The sequence below is a fragment of the Podarcis vaucheri genome (genome assembly GCF_965113315.1).
Source record: "Podarcis vaucheri genome assembly, chromosome: 8".
NCBI lineage: Eukaryota > Metazoa > Chordata > Lepidosauria > Squamata > Lacertidae > Podarcis > Podarcis vaucheri.
In genome coordinates, this window is record NC_138766.1 from 34,740,873 (window position 1) to 34,764,087 (window position 23,215).

Genomic DNA, 23,215 nt, shown 5'->3' on the forward strand with positions numbered 1-23,215 from the left:
AATTGGAATGAATTTCTGGATCAAATTTGCTTTTTCTGTGCAGCCTGAGCAGGAGCAGTCATCATTAAGAAAAAGAGGTCGGAATATATAGGCTGTCCCTGGATCAAATGACTTTTCAAGTTCTCAAAGCTCTTAACCTAGTTCAAGGTTGTCATCTGAACTAGCTAGATGTTTAGCTGAGAATCAATCACAGTCAGTCCATCATTTGAAAAATAAGACTTTAAAGCCGTCTTGCCCAAAAATGACAACTAAACATTCCCTTTTGGCGACTGTAACCTTGTTTTAAGGACCCATTTGTGCCTAGCTTATATATCTGAGTTTCTAACACTCTTTTTAATTATCTCTCAAAAGCTTATACTAGTCTGCTAAGGTGAATTGAGGTTACAGGACAGTGTTATCTACTCTAAAGTCTGCACCATGGGAACTAAGTCCTGCAGAATCAGTTATTTATGTAAAAGAAGACTGAGCTGCAAATGTCATTGTTTTTGTGGTGTATCTCTTATTAGGCAAGCAGCTGGTCTAATTAAAAACAGAACACTATCTCTCTTGCCTGGGTCATCCCTGGTTGCTAACACAGCAGTAACACACAAACCCTCCTCCTCTCTCTCCACCAGTCCAATTTCCCCATAGTCATTGCTTTCCCCTCTCCCTGCTTTCCTTTTGTTCTCTCTGGAACTGCGGCTCCCTTGTCCAGAAAACAGTCCTCTTCCATGAGTTTTTCCTCTCTTGGTCCATCAATTTACCCTCACAGAAACTTTGCTTTCCCCAGCACTGCCCCTGTTTCTGCCTTCTCCTTTAGACAGTGGGGTAGGAGAGCTGAGAAAAAATTCACATCAGTCAACCAATGTGTCCTTTTGGTTTCAGATAGCACATGTGTAGACTAAAAAGCCTGGGGCACAAATTTCACAGCCCTCCAGTGGCTGTGGTGGCTCATGTACCAGAAGTATTTAGTGCTAACTCTGGAAGTGTTTACTCGATTCGGACCAAACTAAGCCTCCTAGAGCATAATATACAGTGACTGAGCTCATAGCAGTGCAGAATCAGCAAGACCAAAGGAGGAAAACAGACACAATCTCCTGTCCAGGGGCTCTCACATTCACACTAAGCCATATCTTGGTTTAGCATTACTTGTGAACTGAACCATAATGTAATCATGCACATTCTTTCACAGTATTCAAAGAGTAATTAAAAATGAAAAAGCTAAATGGAGAAGCCATTACTGAGAGCAAAAAGGATATAAAAAGTTTTGACGTTTTTTCATATGAATCCAAACAACTTGTGCTTAAAAGTTAGGAGATGAGAGAGGAAAAAAATAATTGTTTACCATAGAAATAATTGCAAAATCTTTTTTTATTTTTGTCTGTTTCTAGAGGTATGTGTACACACACATGCATGTACATGTATCAGTGGTACTGGAATACATCAAAGATACTATTTCTTAATTAAACTATTTAAATGGGATCTCTGACACACAGTATTTTTCCAATTACTTGTCCAAATATGTAACCACAGCTTTGTTAATCTAAGTACTTTAACATTATTTTCTTTGTTTTATTTATGAAGTTCTACATCACTGAATATGTTTGAGCTGTTATAAAGAACATTGCTCTTTAGATTTATGCATTTATATGTTTAGTTTGATATTCCCACACCTGCCCCAAGGGGTAAGAGCAGCCAACATGTGCAGTTTTTGTAGCTCAAAGTTTATCTTAATCCAGCATCGTTCCAGCGGCATCTTACATAAGGAATGTGCTGCCAGACCTGCTACTGTGCCTGTTAGTTGCATCCCCTTTAGAATTGTGAATTACAATTTATCCACTGGGCAGGGTTGCACTGAAATAGTTGGCCCTTTGCTTTTTCTTAACAGCAGCCCTTCAGAACATAAGAGGAGCCTGCTGGATCAGGCCAGTAGCTCATCTAATCCATCTCATAGTAGCCAGCCAGATGCCCATAGGAAACATGCAAACAGAGACCAAGCAAAGAGCTCTCTCCCCACCTGCAGTTTCCAGCAATTGGTAGTCAGAAGCATATTGCCCCCAATCCTGGGGGCAAAGCGTAGAGCATAGCCAACATGACTAGGAGCCGCCACCATGATGATGATGATGATGATATTGATATTGCTTCCTATGAAGCATCTCAAGGTGATTTCACAATAAACACACACGCAAATTGCATATCTAAAATATAACAGCAATTACACACACAATACAGATGTTAGGGGTGCTGCGGGTTCTAGTCCTAAACATCTGGAGGGCACCGCGTTGGCTCCCTCTGCCCTAAAGGACTTGGGTATTCTAGAATTACAATAATGGTCCATGTATCTCTTCTGAACTGTGATTCCATTGGTATGTTCTTAGGACACATACGTTTCCTAAGAGAAGCAATATTATATGGAATTGACCTGTCTTAACTGGTTAACAGTCTCACCCAGCAGTGGACTGTGGAGAAGAACTCTTCAGACATGGGCTGAATTATATAAGGAGAGACAATCCTAGCTATTTCGGTCTATATAGACGAGCACTTTAGGCCCAGAAGTAAATAGGCAACCAGTATTGGTATACAGTGGTGCCTCTACTTACGAGCACCTCTGGTTGCGTATCCTTTGGGATACGCATATGGCAAACCTGGAAGTATTTTTCCGGGTTTACCATGCGCAGATGTGCTCACACATGCACATAACAGGCACCTCCAGTTGCGAAAACCTCAGGATCTGACTGGCGCTCCAGAACGGATCCCATCCGCAACCAGAGGTACCACTGTAGTATGATTTCACTGGCCAATATATTCTGGCAGCCACAGTTTGCAGTAGTTATTATTAATTAAATGTCTATATCACCTTTCATCGGAAGATTACAGGGCAGTTTACAATATAAAAACACAAAAATGCATAGCGTAATAAGAAACCAAAACAATAACCCGCACAGAAGCTGGAGCTTCTGGGTTTTCTGGCTTCTCCCCAGTAGCAGTTGGAGAGGGTGATATAGATCAAGGGAATTGGTGCAGAATGAAAGGTTTCAACACTACTTCCACCTGAAGCTGCTTGAATAGGGTTGTTAACTAGTTATAAAAAGAAGGATATGGTGGGGGGGAGAGAGAGACTAGAGATACTGATCACAGCTGTCCCTCAGCATATTCATTTTGGCCCTTAGCACAGTGGTTTTTAAATACACAACAGGGTAGAGGATTCTTCCCTTGGGATGTGCACTGTGAAATGTGGAAGCCTTGCAGATAAGTATTGGGAGCCATTCAACTATCCTCATGCTCTGATCCCTCTGTCCCCTGCTCATGTGAGCTTCTCTTCAGCCAGGAGAGAGGAAGAGTTTACCAGTGGCTGCCTCTGTTGTGTTTCCATCTGTGGAAATTGCAGTGCGTGCTTGCATCTGCATGCTGCCATCTTCCAGAATGGGGAGAAAGTGTTCACGTGTGGCCACCTCTAAGTGGTTACCGATCACAGGCAGCATATTTTTATTACAAGGGAGTGGTTAAGGGTCTGCTGATTTCCTTATTGCAGTAGTGTTCTTACATGAATAAACATAATTGCCTAATTCCACGATCTGCTGCAATGGTCCGTGAATATTTCAGGTTGAGCTCACAACTGAATGCAGCTTCATAACCTGTGTCTCACTGTGCTCTCATTGCAAGTTACCCCAGCTTATTTTGCCTTGGTTAAGTTGCTGCTTTGCCAGATGTAGCAGAGTGTAAGGCAGAGAGAAGGCATGGCAAGTTGTCCTTGATAATGCTTTGTCTCCACAGTTTTCTTGCGGGTATTTCAGTCTCTGTGAAGCTGTTGCACAACCTTCTACACCTCATGTTTCACTGTAATGGCCAGCAGGAGGGACTTTCCAAATACAGAACTTAGCTAAATTACTTGTCATTCCAGCTTTGAATATTTATGGGATCAAGGTAACTTAATGGCTACTTGTCTAGTCCTGCAACCCATTTTTCAGCACAGTGGTATGTGCTGGGTGCGCACTCCCCAGCACATGCATGCTCATGCGCACACACCCTTTGGAGGATAGCCAAAGCACTAATCAATGGCCTATTTTTCGTTGCAACCTATGTTAGCTAAAACTCTCAGTGAGCATTTTTAATTCACTGTAGTCTCAAAAATTGCATATAAATGCAATATTTTAAGCATCTGCTCAGTATCTCAAAGGAACGTTATTGTCAATAGCTTTGCAACTGGATCTGTTTCACATTTAGAAGTAAATCTCACTGCATTTATTGGAGACACTGTTGTGTCAGTGTACACAGGGCTGCAGACTTAAGAATTTACATATCTATTTTGTGTTAAGTCTTTCTGAGAATATAATTTTGACCTATGATTCCTAAATCTTGTTTGTAAGTCAGAGGAATTTCATACTCAGAATGGCACTCATAGATGAAATTTGCCTGCTGACGTAAAATACTTCATTATAATTGGCCTTTATTTTCCCAGTAGAAGACCCTCTTTGTTAGCAAGAAATAGAAAAGTACTGAAGCAAGTGCTGACAGCTCACTTTAAGCAAAGGCTAATTACTCTTTTGGTTCTCGTCAAAATAATTTCTGTTGATTACCTTCTTTAGCACTCTGCATTCAGACTCTGCACCTGACAGAATTTCTTATGAATATATTGATAAAAGTAATTTTGAGTGTTGTTTTGTTTAACAAACCAGACCCCTTGATACCATAGAAATGGTATTGCAATCATGTGAGCAGAAATACTTTTCTCATTATAATATTAAAAGGGGGGACCCCGCCTTTTGAGTGGCTAATTTGTGTAACCACATTTTATTATACAGGAGTAAGAATTCTAATATTAATTCAGAGTTTTGGTAAGAGATCATTTCCTGTTTTGTGGGGGGTCTCTTATTTTTTTGTAGAAATCTCTACTCCCTTCAGAAAATGCCAAGTATGAGAGCCAAAGTTTATTACTGCTCCAATAAGATAATTGGCTGCAAGACTGAATCTATATTTCAGATTGCTTGGTAATAGCAGCATGTTTTTAGAAGCTAATTCTTGTAGGTATGGATAGCTAGTCAAAATTATTTGGTTCTTGAATAGCTAGGCAGCTGAAAACCTGTATTTTTTATTGTGAACATGCATCATTTTCTCTCTCCCCACCCACTCATTTCTAAAGTAGTTTTTGTATTAATTGCAACAAAAAGGCACATGAAAATCATGCTTTAGATGTAGGACAGATATCGGTGAAATGTCAAAACTATGCATTTTAGGATATGGTATATTTCTGTGAGGTAAAAACTGTTTTGTGATTTCCTGCTTTTGAATTATTTAAGGATAACTAAACGATCTTAAATGCAGAAGCCATCGTTCCTGTCTAACTGTAACTTGTTGAAGTATCTGTTGCCAGGCCTGAAGCATGCAAGAGCACCAGCTGGAGTATATCAAATATTCATGGTATCAGATAGTTAACAATAACAGAATGGAAAGACAGTTTCACAGATCACAGTCTGTCCCATTATTTTTCTAATCTAAGTGGCTGACATCATATATTTTAAAGAAATGTAGTCATCTCTTTTTGGCTGTGACTTACAAAATATGTGCCCAAATCTTTATGCCATGTTGGTCGCAGATTGGCTTCAAACTGCTTCAGATTGCATTTTTATTGAGCCAAGCCAAGAGTAGTTTATTCAAAGGTGTTGTGTAATGTCACTTTTTCTCCTGGAACAAAGGCCCAGTGCATTTCCCGCTATAAAGCCCAAGAGGTATTTTCCTTCCTTTCCACTTTTTAAAGGGGAGTAGCATTGCTTTTTGTCCACTTGCTAGCTCTTTCTCTCTCTGCTCTTAGTAAGTAGGAAGAAAGAATGAGAAGAAATTTCTTTTTAGTTATACTTTTAAGCAAAGGTTAAAAACATAGATTAAGCAGTCCCCAGTATTGCACGTTTACCAGTCCTTAGAAGTATCTGTGTGGCTGTTGTCCATGTCTTCATTTGTAACAGGAAAGTTTGACTTTGCAGACATTCTAGGAATGTCAACTTCTCTTATTTTCTCTCTTAGAATCATGCAGAATAGCAATCTAAATAGTAGGTTTCTAGTCTTACATTTGAAAACATCAAGGCTTCTGTGTGCTTGAAAACAGATGGTCCCATTTTCTAGAGTATCAAGAATTGACATTTCCTGTCCTTTGGCTGGTGTTCATCCATTGCTGTCCTGTCATTAATTGGGCTGCATTTTGTTGTTGTTGTTTGGGTCATCAGATGGCATATCAACATACTGAGCTTAAGCAGTCTGATTTGAGTTAGTGCTATTCCCCCATAGTCCTCTGCGGATAAGTCATAGAATTGTGCAATCACAGAAGTGGCCCCGGGGGTCTGCAATGCAGGAATTTCAACTAGATCATGTGTGACAGATGGCCATCCAACCTCTGTTTAAACATCTCCAAGGAAGGAGAGTCCATCCCCTCTCATGGGAGTCTCTTCCACTGGGTGTGTTGAGGATGTATCTCCCAGTCCCTTCCACTCATCACTCTCAGTCTCTGCACATTGGAAATTCTGTTTACCCCCGGTCCTAAGCTTGTACACTCCAAATAGGTCCTGTGTCTTTTATTACTTCAAGGATGGGGATAATGTATATGGAGCCTATGTGTGTTGTGGTGAATGCATGTAGGCCCTTGGAATTCAAGTGTCCCAAAATAAGTTGAAGTCTTCTCTTTTTCTTTCCTCCTTCTTTTTGTTTTTGTGTAAAGGCAATTTGTAGATGGAGTGGGGGGGGGGAATTAGAGAGCAGTTTATGCAAAGGTCAAGCAGGAATGTGCCACTCACCACATCTATTAATTTAGTTTTAAATTCTCAGCAAATGTTTGGCAGTCCCATGATCTCTTTATATAGCAGCCCAGAACGAGACTTGGTGTCTCTCTTGTTTTTAAGAGATAAACGTCTAGTATGCTTGTGTTTTGGGGTTTGTGTGTGAGTCATGTGTGTTTATATACTCATTTTAAAGCCTTAGTTACCTTGGAGCAAGGTAACTTGTTGCTCAACAACTTGAGTTCCTATTAGGCTGAAAGTACAGCTGGGAGTATGTTTACAAAAGAGGTTGCTTAGTCATCTGCTTTTCCCAGCTTCTGCCAATCTGTTTTTCTTTTTACTTTGATAAACTATCCTCATTTGTTGGCGTACTTTCTGCAAACTAGATTGTGCTTGATTCACTGTACTATTTCCCATGGTTTGAGGGTAAATAACCATTCCTCTCCCTGATATTTTTATTGATTTAGCTTAAGTCCTAAACCATGGCAAAAGAGAGAAATGAACCAACATTAGGAAAATAGAAAAACAGATGCAGGTTTACACTAGATATAAATAAGTTTCATCCAGAGGTGTGAATTCCATATTCACTATAGGTTTAATAAACCAGGATTCATTGAATTAGATGAACCTGTTTAAAATCACATGATTCTATTGTACAATTCTTTGTCAATTGTGCCCGAGCACTATTTGTATTTTCAACTAGACATTTGGCAACAAGATGACGCTTGAACTTCTTATGGCCCTATATGACTATAGAAATCGCTATTGACAAAACAAGTTATCAGAATAAATATGCAGAACATTGCAGTGCGGGTTAACTATTTTCTAAAGCGAAGCAATGGAGGTTAGTGTGCTTGAATAGTAAAGAGAAAATATTAATATTCACCTTTTCTAATCCTAATCGGTCATGTCCTAATCAGTCATGTCATATAAAGAAAAGTGCAGAGGTAACAAGAAAGGTTCTATGTTTTTAGATAATTGATTTCAGTAGGCCTAAAAATTAAGGTTGGTTAAATTTGCATCGGGCTGCAGTCCAGAATGGTCCTTTACTCTTGAAGAATTCGCAGTGTGGCAATGAGATTGGGAACTGAGGCTTGGGAGTATTGTACTCTCAGAAAGTCAGCTGCAGTAATGGTACATTGACTGGTTCCACCACCTGCAGAAGAAGGCAAGCTGGTGCTGTGGCTCTTTGCATGGAAAGGCTGTTTGGTGTCAAATGGCCTACGTTTTGGAGATAAATTTTTGTGAGGATGCATAGTTGGCAGAGTAAATGTACAAATTTAAAATGCTTTGAACTATTTTACTTTTTAAATTGTTAGACCGTGCTGTTGAATATAATTATTGGTTATATCCTATTGTTTTAGAATCATACCATGAACAGCTTATGATACACATAAAGTACAGTGCAAAACAAAACAATCATTTAAAATAAGCTGCTAAGAACACACATATTATTTGTATATAATTAAGGCTAAATCTCAGAATTGAGGCAGTAGCAGAATTAAACACTGAAAGCCTGCAAAAAAAAGTTTTATTTTAAGTTCTGTTGAAAGGAGGTTAGAGAGGGCGTTCTGACACGGTACCATTAGAATAGTGTGCCAGAGCCATGCTGCTACTATTGAAAAGGCCCTCATCATGGCACCAAGAGCAAGGCCTACAAGACTGATCTCAAAGTCCAGGCATGTCTCTGTGGGAGCAAGGTGTCCTTAAGATGACCTTGTCCCAGATCATTTAGGACAACACTTAAATTGAGTCCAGAAACAAATAGATAGTCAATAAAGTTGTTGTGAGATTTGAGATGTACATTCTGATCTCTGAGCACTAGACCAAAGTATATTAGCTTTTGGTAGAGATCTCAATGCAAACTTTCTTCACAGCTTCCAATACTGAGCCAAATAGCTGTGTTACTGTCTGAGCTACTTTACAAAGCAATCACATTTCCAGCAGCTACCCTCATGTACACCCTGTAGCAGACACACAAAAGTGTGATTGACAGGCATAATTCTATAAATATCCATTGTATACATGTCAGGGACTTGCGGCAAATTAGAGCTCCTGAGCGCATTGAGACACAGTTTATGCATCTGCCATGGTGTGCGTAAAGTGTGAAACAGCCTTCATAATAATATATAATATAATTCCTGTTGGTTATGAATATATAGCTACTTCACTTTCCACTGGCAGTTGTAGAACAGTTAAGACAGTGGAAATACAGAGATATATATGTGGAAATGGAAAACTTGCAAGCAAAGATTACATCAACAATACAGTGGTGCCCCGCAAGACGGAAAACTCGCTAGACGAAAGGGTTTTCCGTTTTGGAGGTGCTTCGCAAAACGAATCTCCTATGGGCTTGCTTTGCAAGACGAAAATGTCTTGCGAGTTCCTGCGGGGTTTTTTTCCTTCCCCCCCTTTTTCTAAGCCACTTATCAGCTGATCCGATAAGCCGCTAAAAGCCGCTAATCCGCTAATCCATCAATGGGCTTGCTTCGCAAGACCAAAAAAACGCTAGACGAAGAGAATCACAGAACGGATTCTTTTCGTCTTGCGAGGCACCACTGTGTATGTGGAACGTGGCTTGCTTCAGTCATTACTATTATTCATGCATTTGTTGTATTTATATATGGCATTTTTTGGCAATGCTCCCAAGGCAGTTTACTAAAACAAATAAATGATATAAAACGTAAAGTTGGCCCAAGGGAAGGGACAGTCTGATCAGAGCAGGCCCTGCTGTTGTTTTTGCTTGCTTTGCTTGCTCTGTTCTTCCTTCTCTCAGGACAGATAGTGTCAGTTAGCTGCAGGGGGAAGGCTTGTTGACTTTACTTGCCTCCAACTGCCAGCTGTTTTTGTTGCAAGGTTTGTATGCCTTTAACAGGTGTGTGATTAAAAGTGTATGCCCTCAGTGGTGGGAATGATTTCACTTGCTGCATTTCTGCTTGTCACCCTAGAACCTGTGCCCCTCCAATGGTTACTAGATCCCAACTCCTGGAAACCTCAGTCAGCATGGTCAATGGTCAGCCGTGATGGGAGCGTTAGTTCAGCTTCAGAAAGGTCACAAGTATGTAAAATCACAGAACTGTAGAGTTGGAAGGGACCACAAGGGTCATCTATTCCAACCCCCTGCAATGCAGGGATCTTTTGCCCAACTTGGAGCTTGAACCCACAACCCTGAGATCTCTCCCTCTCTATGACTCCCATGCACTACCAACTGAGCTATCTCTCTGAGCTATCCTGTGTAAAAGGCACAATATCCATGTCAAGAGGAAAAGTTGGTGTTTGGGTAGAAGCTCACAGAAGTTTCAGCTACTGAACAATTTGAGCAATATCACATACACTTTTACCCCATCTACCTTTATCACAGGTTTTCATTTAGCTCACATCTGTTTTCTTCCTTGTTAATTTTCACAAATTTATTCTTGAAACTTGGGAACATTTTGTGATGGTTGACTGGAAGGTTGTGCCTGCTTGTACTTCATTGAACTGGTTTTTATGCTCCAATGTGTATTTTTCTTAATTTATTGTCTAATGCCTTATAAAAAGCCTTGTCATATCTGTATTGCCAGGAAGCCACTGCTTCAGAAAGAGAGGAAATGGATTTATCTTGCACAGTTGCAGTTGCTTAAGACTGACTCATGAGCTGAACACCAGATTGGAAGAGTATCTATCTATTCTTTTTCAAAGAGTGTATTTAAGACATTATTTTTATAATACCTGGTTGCAGGTGACCTGGAATAGTTCCAGGCTTGAGTTATTTAAAAGAGGAAGGCAAGATTGGGCCAAGGTACATCAAGACAATCAGACTGGTTTTTGGTAACTGAGATATGAAAATGTGGCAGGACAGGTGCAAACACAACATTTAAAATGTAAGAAAGATGAAAGGTTGATCATTTAGGCCAGGGGTACCCATACTTTTTTCAAAGAGGGCCGGATTTGATGAAATGAAACGGACTTTGGACATTCCTGATTTAGGCTGATCTGATAAGTAAGTGAAGGTTTCATTTCCCTTCCCCAAAATACTTTCTTTAGTTATTGGTAATAACTTTATCACACTCTTCCTCTATCCAGCAATGTTCAGGGCCAAAGTTGTCATTTACAGGACTTTTAAAAAATTAAGGAAAGGACATAAATATCAACTACATACAAGAATACAGAAAGATTGAATTAAATTGAATATACACACAAATTTGGGTTATGTTCACAATTCCTAAAAAGAATAATTATTGTTATTGGCAGTGGGAGTAGTAACATTCCTTCCCCCAAAATTTTAATTATTTTATTGCATATAACAATGCCCCACCCATCTGGGCACAATATTAAACACAATATTAAAAACACGATAAAAGATCAGACATTAAAGACTTCCCTAAACAGGGCTGCCTTCGGATGTCTTCTAAAAGTCAGATAGTTGTTTATTTCCTTGACATCTGATGGGAGGACGTTCCACAAGGTGGGCACCACTACCGAGAAGACCCTTTTAAAATCATCTATCATCTATAGAAGGTTCTGATCATTCCTCTGCACATTTTCCACAGAGCAAATGATTTTCCCCAATCTGTGAAAATTTTGCAATAGGGCCCTACCTCACAGAGTGCTTGTAATTAGAAATTAGAAAAAGAAATATTGTTAGCTACTTCTGAACTTTCAAGAGAGCAATGGACTTAAGATATTAAACCTTTTTATTAGCTTTAAGCATAATTTGGGGCAGCTAGATGTGTTACTGTAGCTGTGCATATTCCTCTCAAAAGGAGAAGCAAAATTCTTCCCATAAAAGCCTGTTTATTGAATCCACATAAGTAGCATTCTCCTGCTAAGCTGGCTTCAAATTTTTATGGCAGTTACTGGTTGCTAGCAATTTAGATCATCTTTTGAGAAAACAAGGTGCTAGCAACATTAGTAGTATTGGAACATGCTTTGAGTACCAGTTCCTGGTACAATTTCATACTATTTGAGAACCTAGTGCAAATTATAGCAGAAATAGGAAGAGAAAAATCTTGCCTAAGTGTCACTGTAGGAAGCTCATTTTCAAAGACATGGTGTTGCATTTTTTTATGGCTTACGGTGTTTTTGCTATTATTCTACACAATTCAGAAGCTGTGTTCCCACAGAGACTACTGACATACTTTCTTTTCTTTTTTGAAGCAAGTCTGATAGCTATCTCTGTCTGTCTAAATTAAGCTCGCTAACATGCCCCACTCACATAGAACTCTTAACCCCTTTCTTCCGGATGTTTTGACCAGTACTAAAACAATACCTTTTATCCAAAGAACCTGTTATATGTTTCAGAATTAACTGAAGCCTAATGTTTCCTGTGTGATTTAACCACTCTGAAAGACTATGTCCCAAAAGCCATTGAGGAAGTGAAAACAATAGCTCTTATCACAGGCAGCGGCCCACTTTTCAGCTGAGTTTTCTATATGGCTGGTTTAGGGGTTGTTAATCTTAGAGGACTTCTTGGTTTGCTAAGTGCATTACTCAATCCACAGGAGTGGGGGGGGGGTAGCCATTCTTGTTTTATAAATAACTGCTAAAACTATTCCTCCATGTTATAATCCAGTTATGCTGTGCTGATGCAGATTGACTTTGTACAAAAATAGGTATAGTAAGGACTGTAAGGGAATCCTGTGATTTCCATCATTCTGGTAGATTGGAGGAAAAGGGGGCAGTAATGGAATTGAGGTGGGGAGAGTAATGTAAACAATATACTCCAGCTTTAGGTATAGCCACACCAGCATATGGTTTCTAGAAGAGCATTACTTCTTTACTTAATTTGTTACTTAACCTGCAAAAGCCATAATGTCTTGAACTTCCAAGTCAACTTTCTATAAAATAGTAGAACACAAACAAAAGGGGAGGGGCATGATTCTCAATCTACTCCACTGTTCTCTGCTGGACGTAAGCTCCACTAGTGGAGTAACCAGCTACCAAGAGAACAGCTTACAACTTGCAGAAATTTCCTATCCAACAGGTTTGTTTACCATAGTGCATCTATGCATTGCCAGAATTGCAGCATTTTTTTGTTTTTGAAATCATTTCTTAACATCAAAATTCTGTCAGTTTTGGAATTTAAAATTTCAGTAATTAATGTTATGAATTCTTCTGTGGGTGATTTTTGTTTTTAAAAAATTGTTCCATCTTGTACATGCTGCCTGGTGCTTGTTCAAGTACTATCAGAAAAGTATTAGGCATTATTTTAAGGGGGGGGTTAAACAGGACAGGAAAGGTACCTGGGAGAGTAAGAGAACAGTGTCCTTTCCCAGATTGCTACTGATGGAAAACCTTTTATAACTAAAGAACCTTCTGCTCTTGTGTAAATATTGAGAGTGGGGGCAGATACTTTATGGTGTGTTCAGTGGGTATTGCCATAGCAGTAAAATTAAAAGTGCTTTCTAACCTAGGCTGGGTTTTGTCTCTGTGTCTCCTTGCCCACCCCGCATGTAGATTGTGCAGACTCCCTTAGTGCACTTTCATAAGCATGATGATTGAATTTGAAAATGATAATGGATTTAAACCTTGATAATTTATACACAGCAATTCTAAGCACTTATGCCAACATATCTGCCTGTTGACATTACCTAGCATGTTTTATTGCATAAGGCTGTCCCTGCCTCGTCCTAAGCTCTTAAGTCCTGGCACAGCCTTAATTAGACCTGGGCTATTGCAGTAAATCTCCCAAGTCACAAAAAAATTAATTTGGAGAGTCTAAATACCCTCAGATTTGTTCTTATATTTTCAAGGGTTGCTCCACTCTGGAAACAGCTCCTGATGTCTTAGAATAAGGTCAAGTGTCTTCATCATAAATGTCACTTAGAGCTTTTAAGGAATGTTTGGTGCTTTTATGAATTGTAAAGCATCTTTTATATCACATTGTGTAGCTTGAGCCCTAAACAGATTAAGTAATACTTCTAAGATACATAATTCTCTTTAAATACAAATATATCATTCTTTTTCAGCCAGCTCTGTCTCTCTAAGATACATTGTCATCACAGCATCCAAGCTATCATAAAAATTTATTCTTTACACACGGGACAGTGAACCAGAGGTACAAATTTGAAGTATGCTAATGAGTTGGGGCTTTAGCCCCTCTGGTCCATGTCCAGTCCTCTGTGCTATGCTACTTCACAGTTGTTGTACTACTAGTCAATAATAATTTTGAGCCACAAAACAGAAATTGCATCAGCCGTTTGTTTTAGGCAGCCAAAGCGGTCCCTTTTGCCATATTTTTGCTTCTGAGTAACAGTTGCAGTTCCCAGATTGCTGTCTTGAGAGGATTGCTGATAGTATCACATCTGTGTGGTCTTTAGTTTTTCCCCATTGGTCTGAGCTGAAGTTTGCTTTTGAAATGTCAATTAGTCCATCTGTTCTGCATAAAGACAGCCTTCATCACCACCTTTCTTTTTTATATGTTTGCAATAAATGCCTTCATTCTCTTCCCCATCAGCTTCTGAAGCAAGGACTCAAGCTCCTGAGAGACATTTGTGTAGCCTGTCATCTTCCAAATCCTTGTATTTCTTTACTTACTTTAATTATGTTTTGCTTTTCTTTAATACACTCGCTTGCTGTATTAAAACTTTACAAAATTATTAGATTTGTGCACTTCTTAAGTAGTGTTAGAAACTTGGATAGAAAGCTATTCACTACATGAATCCTGGAACCTAGGTTACGGGCGCAAAAACAGGATGGCTAGTTGCTATTTTCCAAGTGCAGCAGCACTTTCTATTTATTTTTCTGAAATGTATGAACTAATACACAATTCACATCAGTGAAGCATTGTTAATATCATATTTTTAATTGGACACCACAAGCATAAATAGGACTCAGCCTCTGCAATTGTGGCTAAAACCATAGGTCATTTGCATATTTAATATTTATATACAGTGGTACCTCGGGTTAAGTACTTAATTCGTTCCAGAGGTCCGTACTTAACCTGAAACTGTTCTGAACCTGAAGCACCACTTTAGCTAATGGGACCTCCTGCTGCCGCTGCGCCACCGGAGCACAATTTCTGTTCTCATCCTGAAGCAAAGTTCTTAACCCGAAGCACTATTTCTGGGTTAGTGGAGTCTGTAACCTGAAGCGTATGTAACCTGAAGCGTATGTAACCCGAAGTACCACTGTATACTAGTGTATGTGTGTGAAATAGATATGTTATGTAAAGTATAGTACTAGATTTGAACTTACCTGTTTGGGGTAGGGAGGGGAGGCAAAGTGAAACATGGAAGGCAGCAATCAGCGAGCTAGCATTTTGGAGAGGTGAAACAAGGCAAAACAGCACGGAAGGCAGCAGCTAATGATCTTACTTTGGAGTTGGGCAGGGAGGCATTTATCCTCCTGCACCCTCTGTGCCAGCAGCAGCAATTTTAATCTTGAATCTCAGTTGCCATACGTGGCACCAAGACTTTTCAAATTGTCTGCAATCAGACAATTCCCAGTCACAAAATGCACCTGTCTCCTGGATGATTTCAAGCACTGTTCTTAAGCTGATTCCTGATGGCAACCTACAAAAAATAATAATGAAATTCAGTCTTATACAATAATATCAATATATCATCCCTTGATATTACAAAACTATGGTAAGAAAAAGCTTCCTGGTACCAAAAACAAAAAATGGCAACCTCAATAAGCCACAGTAAAACTATCAGCAGCTTGTTAACATTATATGTGAAATATATATTTTACTTACACGGTTCATGTGCATACACATGCACGAGGGACTAGTGTTTTTCTTATCCAAGTAGAACTGATATCCAGAGAGCTACCATGAGATGTTTCCTTGGCATAATCACTAATCTACTCTTCATAGTGTTTGCCACCTCTGAACCTGCCATGATGGAGTGCATGCTCTGCATACGAAAAATTCCAGCTTCAATCTATGGCATCTCCAGCTAGTACTAGAAAAGACAAAAACTTTCTGAAACGCTGGAGAGCTGCTGCTAGTCAGCACTGAACTTAATAGGTCCATGATCTGACTATGCATAAGGCAGCCCTTCCTTTTTCTTCTGGGGCTCCTCCTGATACTTAACTGCCCTTCCTGTCTGAGGCAAAAGATAGCAAAGGCTAGAGATGTAGGGGAATGTGCCATTGAATGCTACAACTTGAAAGGTGAGAGCACAAAGCCTGCAATAAACTCTGCCTTTTTACTCTCAGGAAGCAGGCTGAGCTATGGTCTCCTCAGTCCACCAGAGGTTCTTTGCATTAATCATTGTTGGGCTTAGTGAATACTAAGAAGGAAAATCTTGTAAAATAATGAGTCCATGAGGAAGGCAAGCTAAGGATTGGTATTAGTGTTTAGTTTAGTTAGTGTCTGTGTTACATAGATGCTATACATAAATTGAAACAATCAGCCCTGACCTCAGGCTTATGTTCTAAAAAGTATGAGCCATTGCAGAAGGTGAGTGGAGGGAATGGAACTCATCAGTTGGATAATGTCAGAACAAAACGTTAAAAGATACTTGCATCCAGTGGGAGCCAAATGCATCTTCTTTCGCTGGTGTTTCTTGGGCCCCAGTCAGAGCAGAGTTCTTTCCAGCAAAAAGAGATGAACTTGCTCCCTCAAGCTGTTCATTCTCAAGCTGATGACTTTAGCTAAGCTAGACTTCCCCTTGCTGTGACAGTCTGCCTAGGAGGGAGAGGGTGCAATCTTCCAGAGACCCTTGATGGATGGCTTTTCTCTTTGCGTCAGCAGTGATGCATTAGTTGCACTGCTATACCAGGAACACAGCATTACTCTGGGGTGCTGTATATCGCATGACTTGTTTAAGCCTGCGGCAGTAAGTGAAGTATTAGGCCCCAGGCCCTGACACAAATTCAGTTGTGTAATTGCATATTACTTCCAGTTGGATTAGAAATGAACCAATTTCTTATCTGTTGCGTACCATTGGTTTCTACAAGCAGAGATGGATAAAGTGGGCATCTAAATGCACTCTGAGGGCTGTAATTGGCTTATAAAATTTGAGCTCTTTGATTACCCTTCTCCAAAAAGCACTTTATCTTTTTTAATGTCTCTATGACTGTCTGTTTTCATTCTCTTCTCCAGATGAGAGCCATACTTTGGGGAAGTCTTTTTCCCTGTTCTGTCATAGTTGTTCTGAATTCCAACTGTGAGGCACATCACTTCAGATTCAGTTCAGTTTAAAAGTTGAAAGGAAAGTGGTGCTAGAAAATATGGTGCTGTGTAATCTTCGCTGTAATGTGAATCAACCATTATTTTACTTTCTGTTGTGGTTTTATGTATCTTTTTGTCTTAATTTATGCTACTTCATAATCTTGTTCACTCCTCGTATTTACCATTTCTAGCTCCAGGTACCTTTACCAAATTATCTTTTTAGCAGGTTTACTATCCCTAAAAACATGATGGACATTATTTTCCCTTCTTGATGTAGGTTTTCTGCTTCGTATAATATTTATGGAAGTTTATGGAACTGGAGTATAAGGAAAGAATTTAAGTGGGGGAAAATGCAAGAGAAGTATATCCTTTGCTATTCAGCTGTTGGCCTGAGTTAAAACAAGAAGCTTACCAGCACTGAGCATCTTAACTTTTAATAGCCTTCTATTAACCAGATTAAAATCCATTCACTGGGGTGGGGAAAATGAAATTTTAGAATGGCTTACTGGGGAGATGGGTTCATTTTCAGTACAATGAACATCAAGATCTGTTGCAAATTATTTTTGTGCTCATCTAGCAGACTTTTCAGCTGTGCATTTTTTAAAGTTGTGGTACCTGCTCACCTAATTTTTCTTCAGATACTTCTTTTAGACTCTCTGTATTTCTTCAAGTACTTCTTTTAGACTTTACCACTGCCAGCAGAAGGCAATCTGGCAGTGGTGCTGAAGCTTAAACAACTGCATTTAACAATATGTTGTGGGGTTAGGGAGAACTGATTTATAAAGTAATGCTTTCTACTTCCTCCCTAGGTGTTTGAATGCATGTACCTACTGCAAAACTAAGCATGCCAGAGGAGATCTAGCAAGTTATCCTATTGAAGAACTGGTAAACAGAGCCAAACAATCCTTTCAAGGTAGGCTTTTTTTGTTTTCTTTTGTTTTCTAAAACTTCAATCAGGTTTGATCTATCAAATTTATATCAGTGTGTATATAGTAGTATTTGCTACGAAATCCCATCATCCCAGCAGACATGGCCAGTGGTTAGAGATAATGAAACTTGTGATCTAGCAACATCAGGGTTGGAAAGGCTGTGCTAAACATACCAAAATCACAAAAAAAAAAACCAGCCCATAGTACTGTAAGATGATCAGCATCAGGCCAGGCAAAATGGGAATTGCTCCATATAAGCCGCAAGTGTAACATGTCTGTAACCAGTGGCTTTTATTGAAGGAATCTGAAACTGTTCAGCCTTTTTTATACCAGTAAAGCATGTTGTCACATTGTTAATTGTTATATTGTGAACTACCCTGTGATCCTTGGGTGAAGGGCGGTATAGAAATTTAATAAATAAACAATTCAATAGAAGTTGCATAAGGAAGTTAAAATTCAAATCTCATTATGCTGTTGACCGTAGGCTCTCTCAACACTTTGTTGTCTGGTTCTAAGCTGCCTAGTTACTGAGTGGCAACAGCTTAACCAAGTCAAGGGCATTTGGAAGGGCTGTTAAACCTCTGTCTTCCCAGCTCCACTGTAGTTTCAGCAAAGGCGAAAGATAGGATTTTGTGGGAAAACAAAACTTCACTCTCTTGTAGTTTTCTAGCTGAAATGAAAACTGGAATGGTAACATGTACTGAAGTGCTGTGCATTACCATATCATTCTACTGTCAATCCTCCCCATGCATCTGCTAGATAAACATATCCAGAATTTACCTGAATTCATTAGCTGTGGCAGCTGGTGCCCGCTGGACCTGGTAGGACTATTAGGAGGTCTTGGGGGGCATTCTGGTTCTCTCCCCATCCTCCTGTCTTGAAAAAATACTATAGACACTTAAGAAGTGCAGTCTTACAGATCTGTAGTCATATTTCCTGGTGGTAAGCTGCGTTGAACATAATGGGGCTCCTGAGTCAGTGTGTGTATGATTGTGTTGTAGATTTATTAGTAAAGCAAATACATCAGGTGGTGTTCTTACATACTTGGGTTGTTTAATTTCCAGTAAGGCCGTAGATAGCTCCGTTGGTTAGAGCCTGGTTCTGATAACGTCAAGGCTGCAGGTTCAAACCCCATAAGGGACAACTGTATATTCGTGCATTTCAGGGGGTTGGACTAGATGATCCTCAGGGTTCCTTCCGGCTCTGTGATTCTATGTCTATGTCTGGTTTGTTTTAAGTAGCCAGAGGCCCAGGAGAAAAAGGTTCAATTATTGATCTCAATCACATGCTCTTTTCTGTGTGGGCTTTGCTACTTGCTTCACCAGAAAAGAAAACTACAAAGTTTTGATTTTCATTCCCATAGAGCTTTTCCTACTAAGAACTTCCTGATGACAATGTAAGGTTTGGTATATCTAACCCTTTATCCTCTTGCTTTGAAATACTGCCGTCTTATTCTTTACCATTGTTTAAAGTTTGTTTTGGGTTTCTTTTTTGACATACAGCAACGTTGGGCTCTTTTAGCTTTGACTCCCCCCCTTTTTCTTAACTGGCGTAGCATTAAACAATTTATATATCATGGCATTGTTTCACTGTCTTTTGTTGAAGTCCCTTAAGACTTTAAGTGACATGTTGTTCGGCATAATGGAAGGAAGGTCAACAAAGAGGGAGCCTGTTTGTACTTGGCAGTGCAAGTATTTGCTTTTGATTAAATCCAAAATATTTTTTTACTGTAGTGTTTGCTGAAGATCATTTAGTGCCTTATTTAATAAATGTCGTTATGCTTTCATTATACACTCAAGACGTGAGTGACACACTTGATAGCCACTTGATAACTAGATGACCACTGCTCTGCCCAGCAAGTAATTTATTTATTAATTGATTCTATTATTGTAATATTCTCTGAAGTTATTTGTGCAGAAGGCTAAAAAATGTACTCACTAAACAACCCTACTTTATGTGAGGTCTTGGTTTAAGATAACTTGGGTAGCTTATTTTATTCTATTATTTCTTCCAACCCCTTTCTCATACTTTTGGCCCCAAAAGTTCTGATATACCAGATTGAACAGGAATGCCTTCTCAAGATGGTTAACTTAAAATTTGCTTTGTTGCTCCCTTTTGTGTATTAAAAATGTTCAGGACTTGGCTGCTGAGTCTGCTAATGTAGAAACACTTAATGCCAAGATAAATATTTTGATACCAGTCTGTTGGTTTCTTAAAGCTCCACAGGACAGCATGAAGAATTAGGGTTTGTTCTTTTTCATTATCCCATGTAATGCTTCCTAATGGCTCTTCAGGAAAAACAAATGTATTTGCAGACTTCGGACTATTATTAATTTAGGTAGCCATGAATACTACTGTGCAACACAAAAACAAGCATATTAAGCTATGTTTTTAACAGAGGCTATACTATAAACCAATAAGGCTACCTTAGATTGTGACATTAAATAACTTCTATTAACTATGAGCATAGTCCAGAATCTGCTCCTGTTTGATTATTGATGGCATGGAGAATATCTCCACAAGACTCAGCAAATGATAACAGCCACAGGCAAGCTTCTTCATAATGGCAGTTTTGTGTGTAGTACTCTTTAGTGGCTTTGTGGTGTGAAAACACATGAGAAATATTAGCTTTCCTAGGGTTGCTCAAATGCTAGTGTGTTTTAAAACACCAGATGCAAGAGTATGTTGGAAAGGTAGGGTGGAATTCACCTTTTGCCAGCATACCTTCAAATGGTACTTATTTTATAGCTGAAAACCCTGTAAATAAATAATTGAAATATGTTCTGGCAACCTTGGAGTGCCGTCTTAGAGCAAGTGACTGTTCTAAATAATATTTGTCCATAGGAAAGTGTGCCTGTTTTGTGATTTCATCAAGGATTATCCCTGGTATTATTCATTTATAACCCTTCAGACTAAAGTGTTCTATGGGAAATTGAAAGCAGGTACAGGTGCATTGCATGAAGTGTTATTAGGAGTTAGGAAACTGTGATTTTAATCCCCATCCCACGATTCTTAAGGCGTTTACGTGATTTGCCTTTATTTTTATTTCAACAGTTTATTAATTGGGTTATTAGCACTGCAAGAGTAGGAAGGCCAAAACTGATAATTTTGTCTGCCTTGTATTGAACACCCTCCTCTCTGTTGGATCTGGGTTGCAATTAGTTACAGTTATGCCCAGACACTAGTAATGCTATGTTATCTTTACCTTTTAAATGCAGTAGCTTTGTCTCTGAGAAATTTCATCTGTTTGATAGGCTAAATGAGAACCATTGCCTTTCAGAAGTGACGACCATAATCCATCCTGCTGCCAAAGAATATCTCCGATTCTAAAGCCTCTGCAAAATCTTGATGAAGTTGATGGTACTATTATGATTTAATGATGCTAGTGTGGCATAACTCGTAAAATGTTGCACAAGAACTGTGGAGATTTCTCATTATGTGAACCTTGTGTCATTCACCATTTCTCAACCTGGGATGAGGGTTTTGTGTTTCCCTGAGCTGCATTGGAAGAGGAAAGACATTGTTTTGTATTGAAAATGTTGCTATTCCATTATTGTATGTGGCCTTTTATTGAGATGGAACAAGGAAATGTGGCAGTATGATGGGACTATGAAGGAAAGCTAGGGAGGGGTATGGGTAACAAAAAGATAGAGGAGGAAGAGGAAACAAGAGATGAAGAAGATCAAATCTACTCTGGCACTCTTTATAGATTACAGCAGAAGCATGACAGCTGTTGCTTCATCAGCTGTGACATTTATAGGTTTAACGTTCTCTGGGTAGGACTACAGGTGAGAAGGCCACATTCAGGTAATAAAAATTATTTTTTAAAAAAGAGAGAAGGCCACATTCAGGTGAGGACGACTGATATGAGAGGCCTTGCCTATATGGTGCCACGTCTTTAGATATTACATCAGTACATGTGAAACTGAATTCCCTGCCACAAAAGCAATCTGTAAAGGTCCATTATACTTAAGGTTCATTTTGGTTGGGCGTTGAGTTCTAAGAAATTGAGCCAAATATCTTCATGGAAAGTTTGATTTTGATGAGAGATCTGGAGAATATGTGTACGTAAATTATGTAATTAAGGGTAGGGGTTGTTGTTTTCTTGACAATGGCGACAGTGTTTTACCACTTTGTTTATATTAACCTGTGTTTCAAATGGCAAGAACTTTAAGATACATTCCTACATAAGTATGTTTGATGAGTAAAAGGGGGGAAATTACTTGATGCTATGTAACATTGGCCACCTTCAAAATCACATTTTTTAAAAAAAGTATTACTCACCAGCTAAACTTTGTAAAACCTTCCCAGAAGCACAGCTCAGAGGCTGAACATTGCTTCTGGATTTTGTGTAATATTTCTGTTTGTGTTGTGGTAAATGTCTGTATATAGGATGGTTTCCATGGATTTACAGTATGGTAGACAACAGAGAAATGTTGCGTAAGCAAGTGGCTTGTTTGTTAAATGATATTTCTGCTTGCTTTTCATAGTCTGAAGGCAAGTCTTAGGCACAGGGTTGAGAAGGCACCTTAGTTTGTGGCTGAAACCTTTTTTAGACAGAAAGCAGGCTTTCTTGTGGAGAGCTGGAAATTCTTCTTTTTCCCTTGAAAAATAACAGCATGTTTTTGTGTGGGCTTGATTTCACCCCATGAATACTTGAGTTTTATCTAAGTTACCAGGCAGCACAGGATGGAAAGGGGAATGGTAATAACCAGCACCATGAATTGCACCCAGAAATGGACTGGAAGCCAGTGCAGCTCATACAATAATGGAGACACACGATCCCAACACTTTGGCTCAGTCAGGTTTTTTGCAGCACCAATTGAAGTTTCCAAATGGTTTTCCAGGGCAGTTCCACACAAAGTATGTTACAGTAATCCAGTTGAGCTGCAACTACTGCATATATAGAATCACAGAATTGTAGAGTTGGAAGGGATCCCATGGGCCATATAGTTCAACCCACTGCAGTGCAAGACCATGGCCAGGCCTTCCTGCATTGGGACCTGTTAAGTCCCAAGATGCTGCTTGAGTCAAAGATCATTCCCATTGACTTAAATACAGTTGGCATTCATCATTTGTATCTGGACTCTTATTTATTGAAAGTGTTTATTAGCTGCTTTCCAGCCATGAGTCTCAGACCAATTTACAAAATAAAACAAAAATAAAATGTAATCAGGCAGGTTTCCCCCCCAAAAGCAGCAGATGGATTAAAGTCCAGCATTAAAAACCACAGTCATTAAAAGGCCCGAGCAAATAAATAAGTCTTCTCCTGGCATACACTTGGAAACCCAGCCAAATGGACAGGGTAGAAATAAATTAATAATAATAATAATAATAATAATAATAATAATAATTATTATTATTATTATTATTATTATTTATTTATTTATTTATTTATTTATACCCCGCCCATCTGGCTGGGTTTCCCCAGCCACTCTGGG

General features: G+C 39.1%; 1 protein-coding gene across 4 annotated transcripts in view; it reads left to right on the forward strand.

The window, feature by feature from the left end:
* Positions 1–23,215, forward strand: part of CDKAL1 (CDKAL1 threonylcarbamoyladenosine tRNA methylthiotransferase) — a 229,161-nt gene that overhangs the window by 86,281 nt on the left and 119,665 nt on the right. For all 4 annotated transcript variants that reach the window (XM_082234990.1, XM_082234989.1, XM_082234991.1 and 1 more), the window contains one exon: positions 17,655–17,758. In XM_082234990.1, the coding sequence (XP_082091116.1) occupies positions 17,655–17,758 (104 nt within the window). The remainder of the gene's footprint in view (positions 1–17,654; positions 17,759–23,215) is intronic.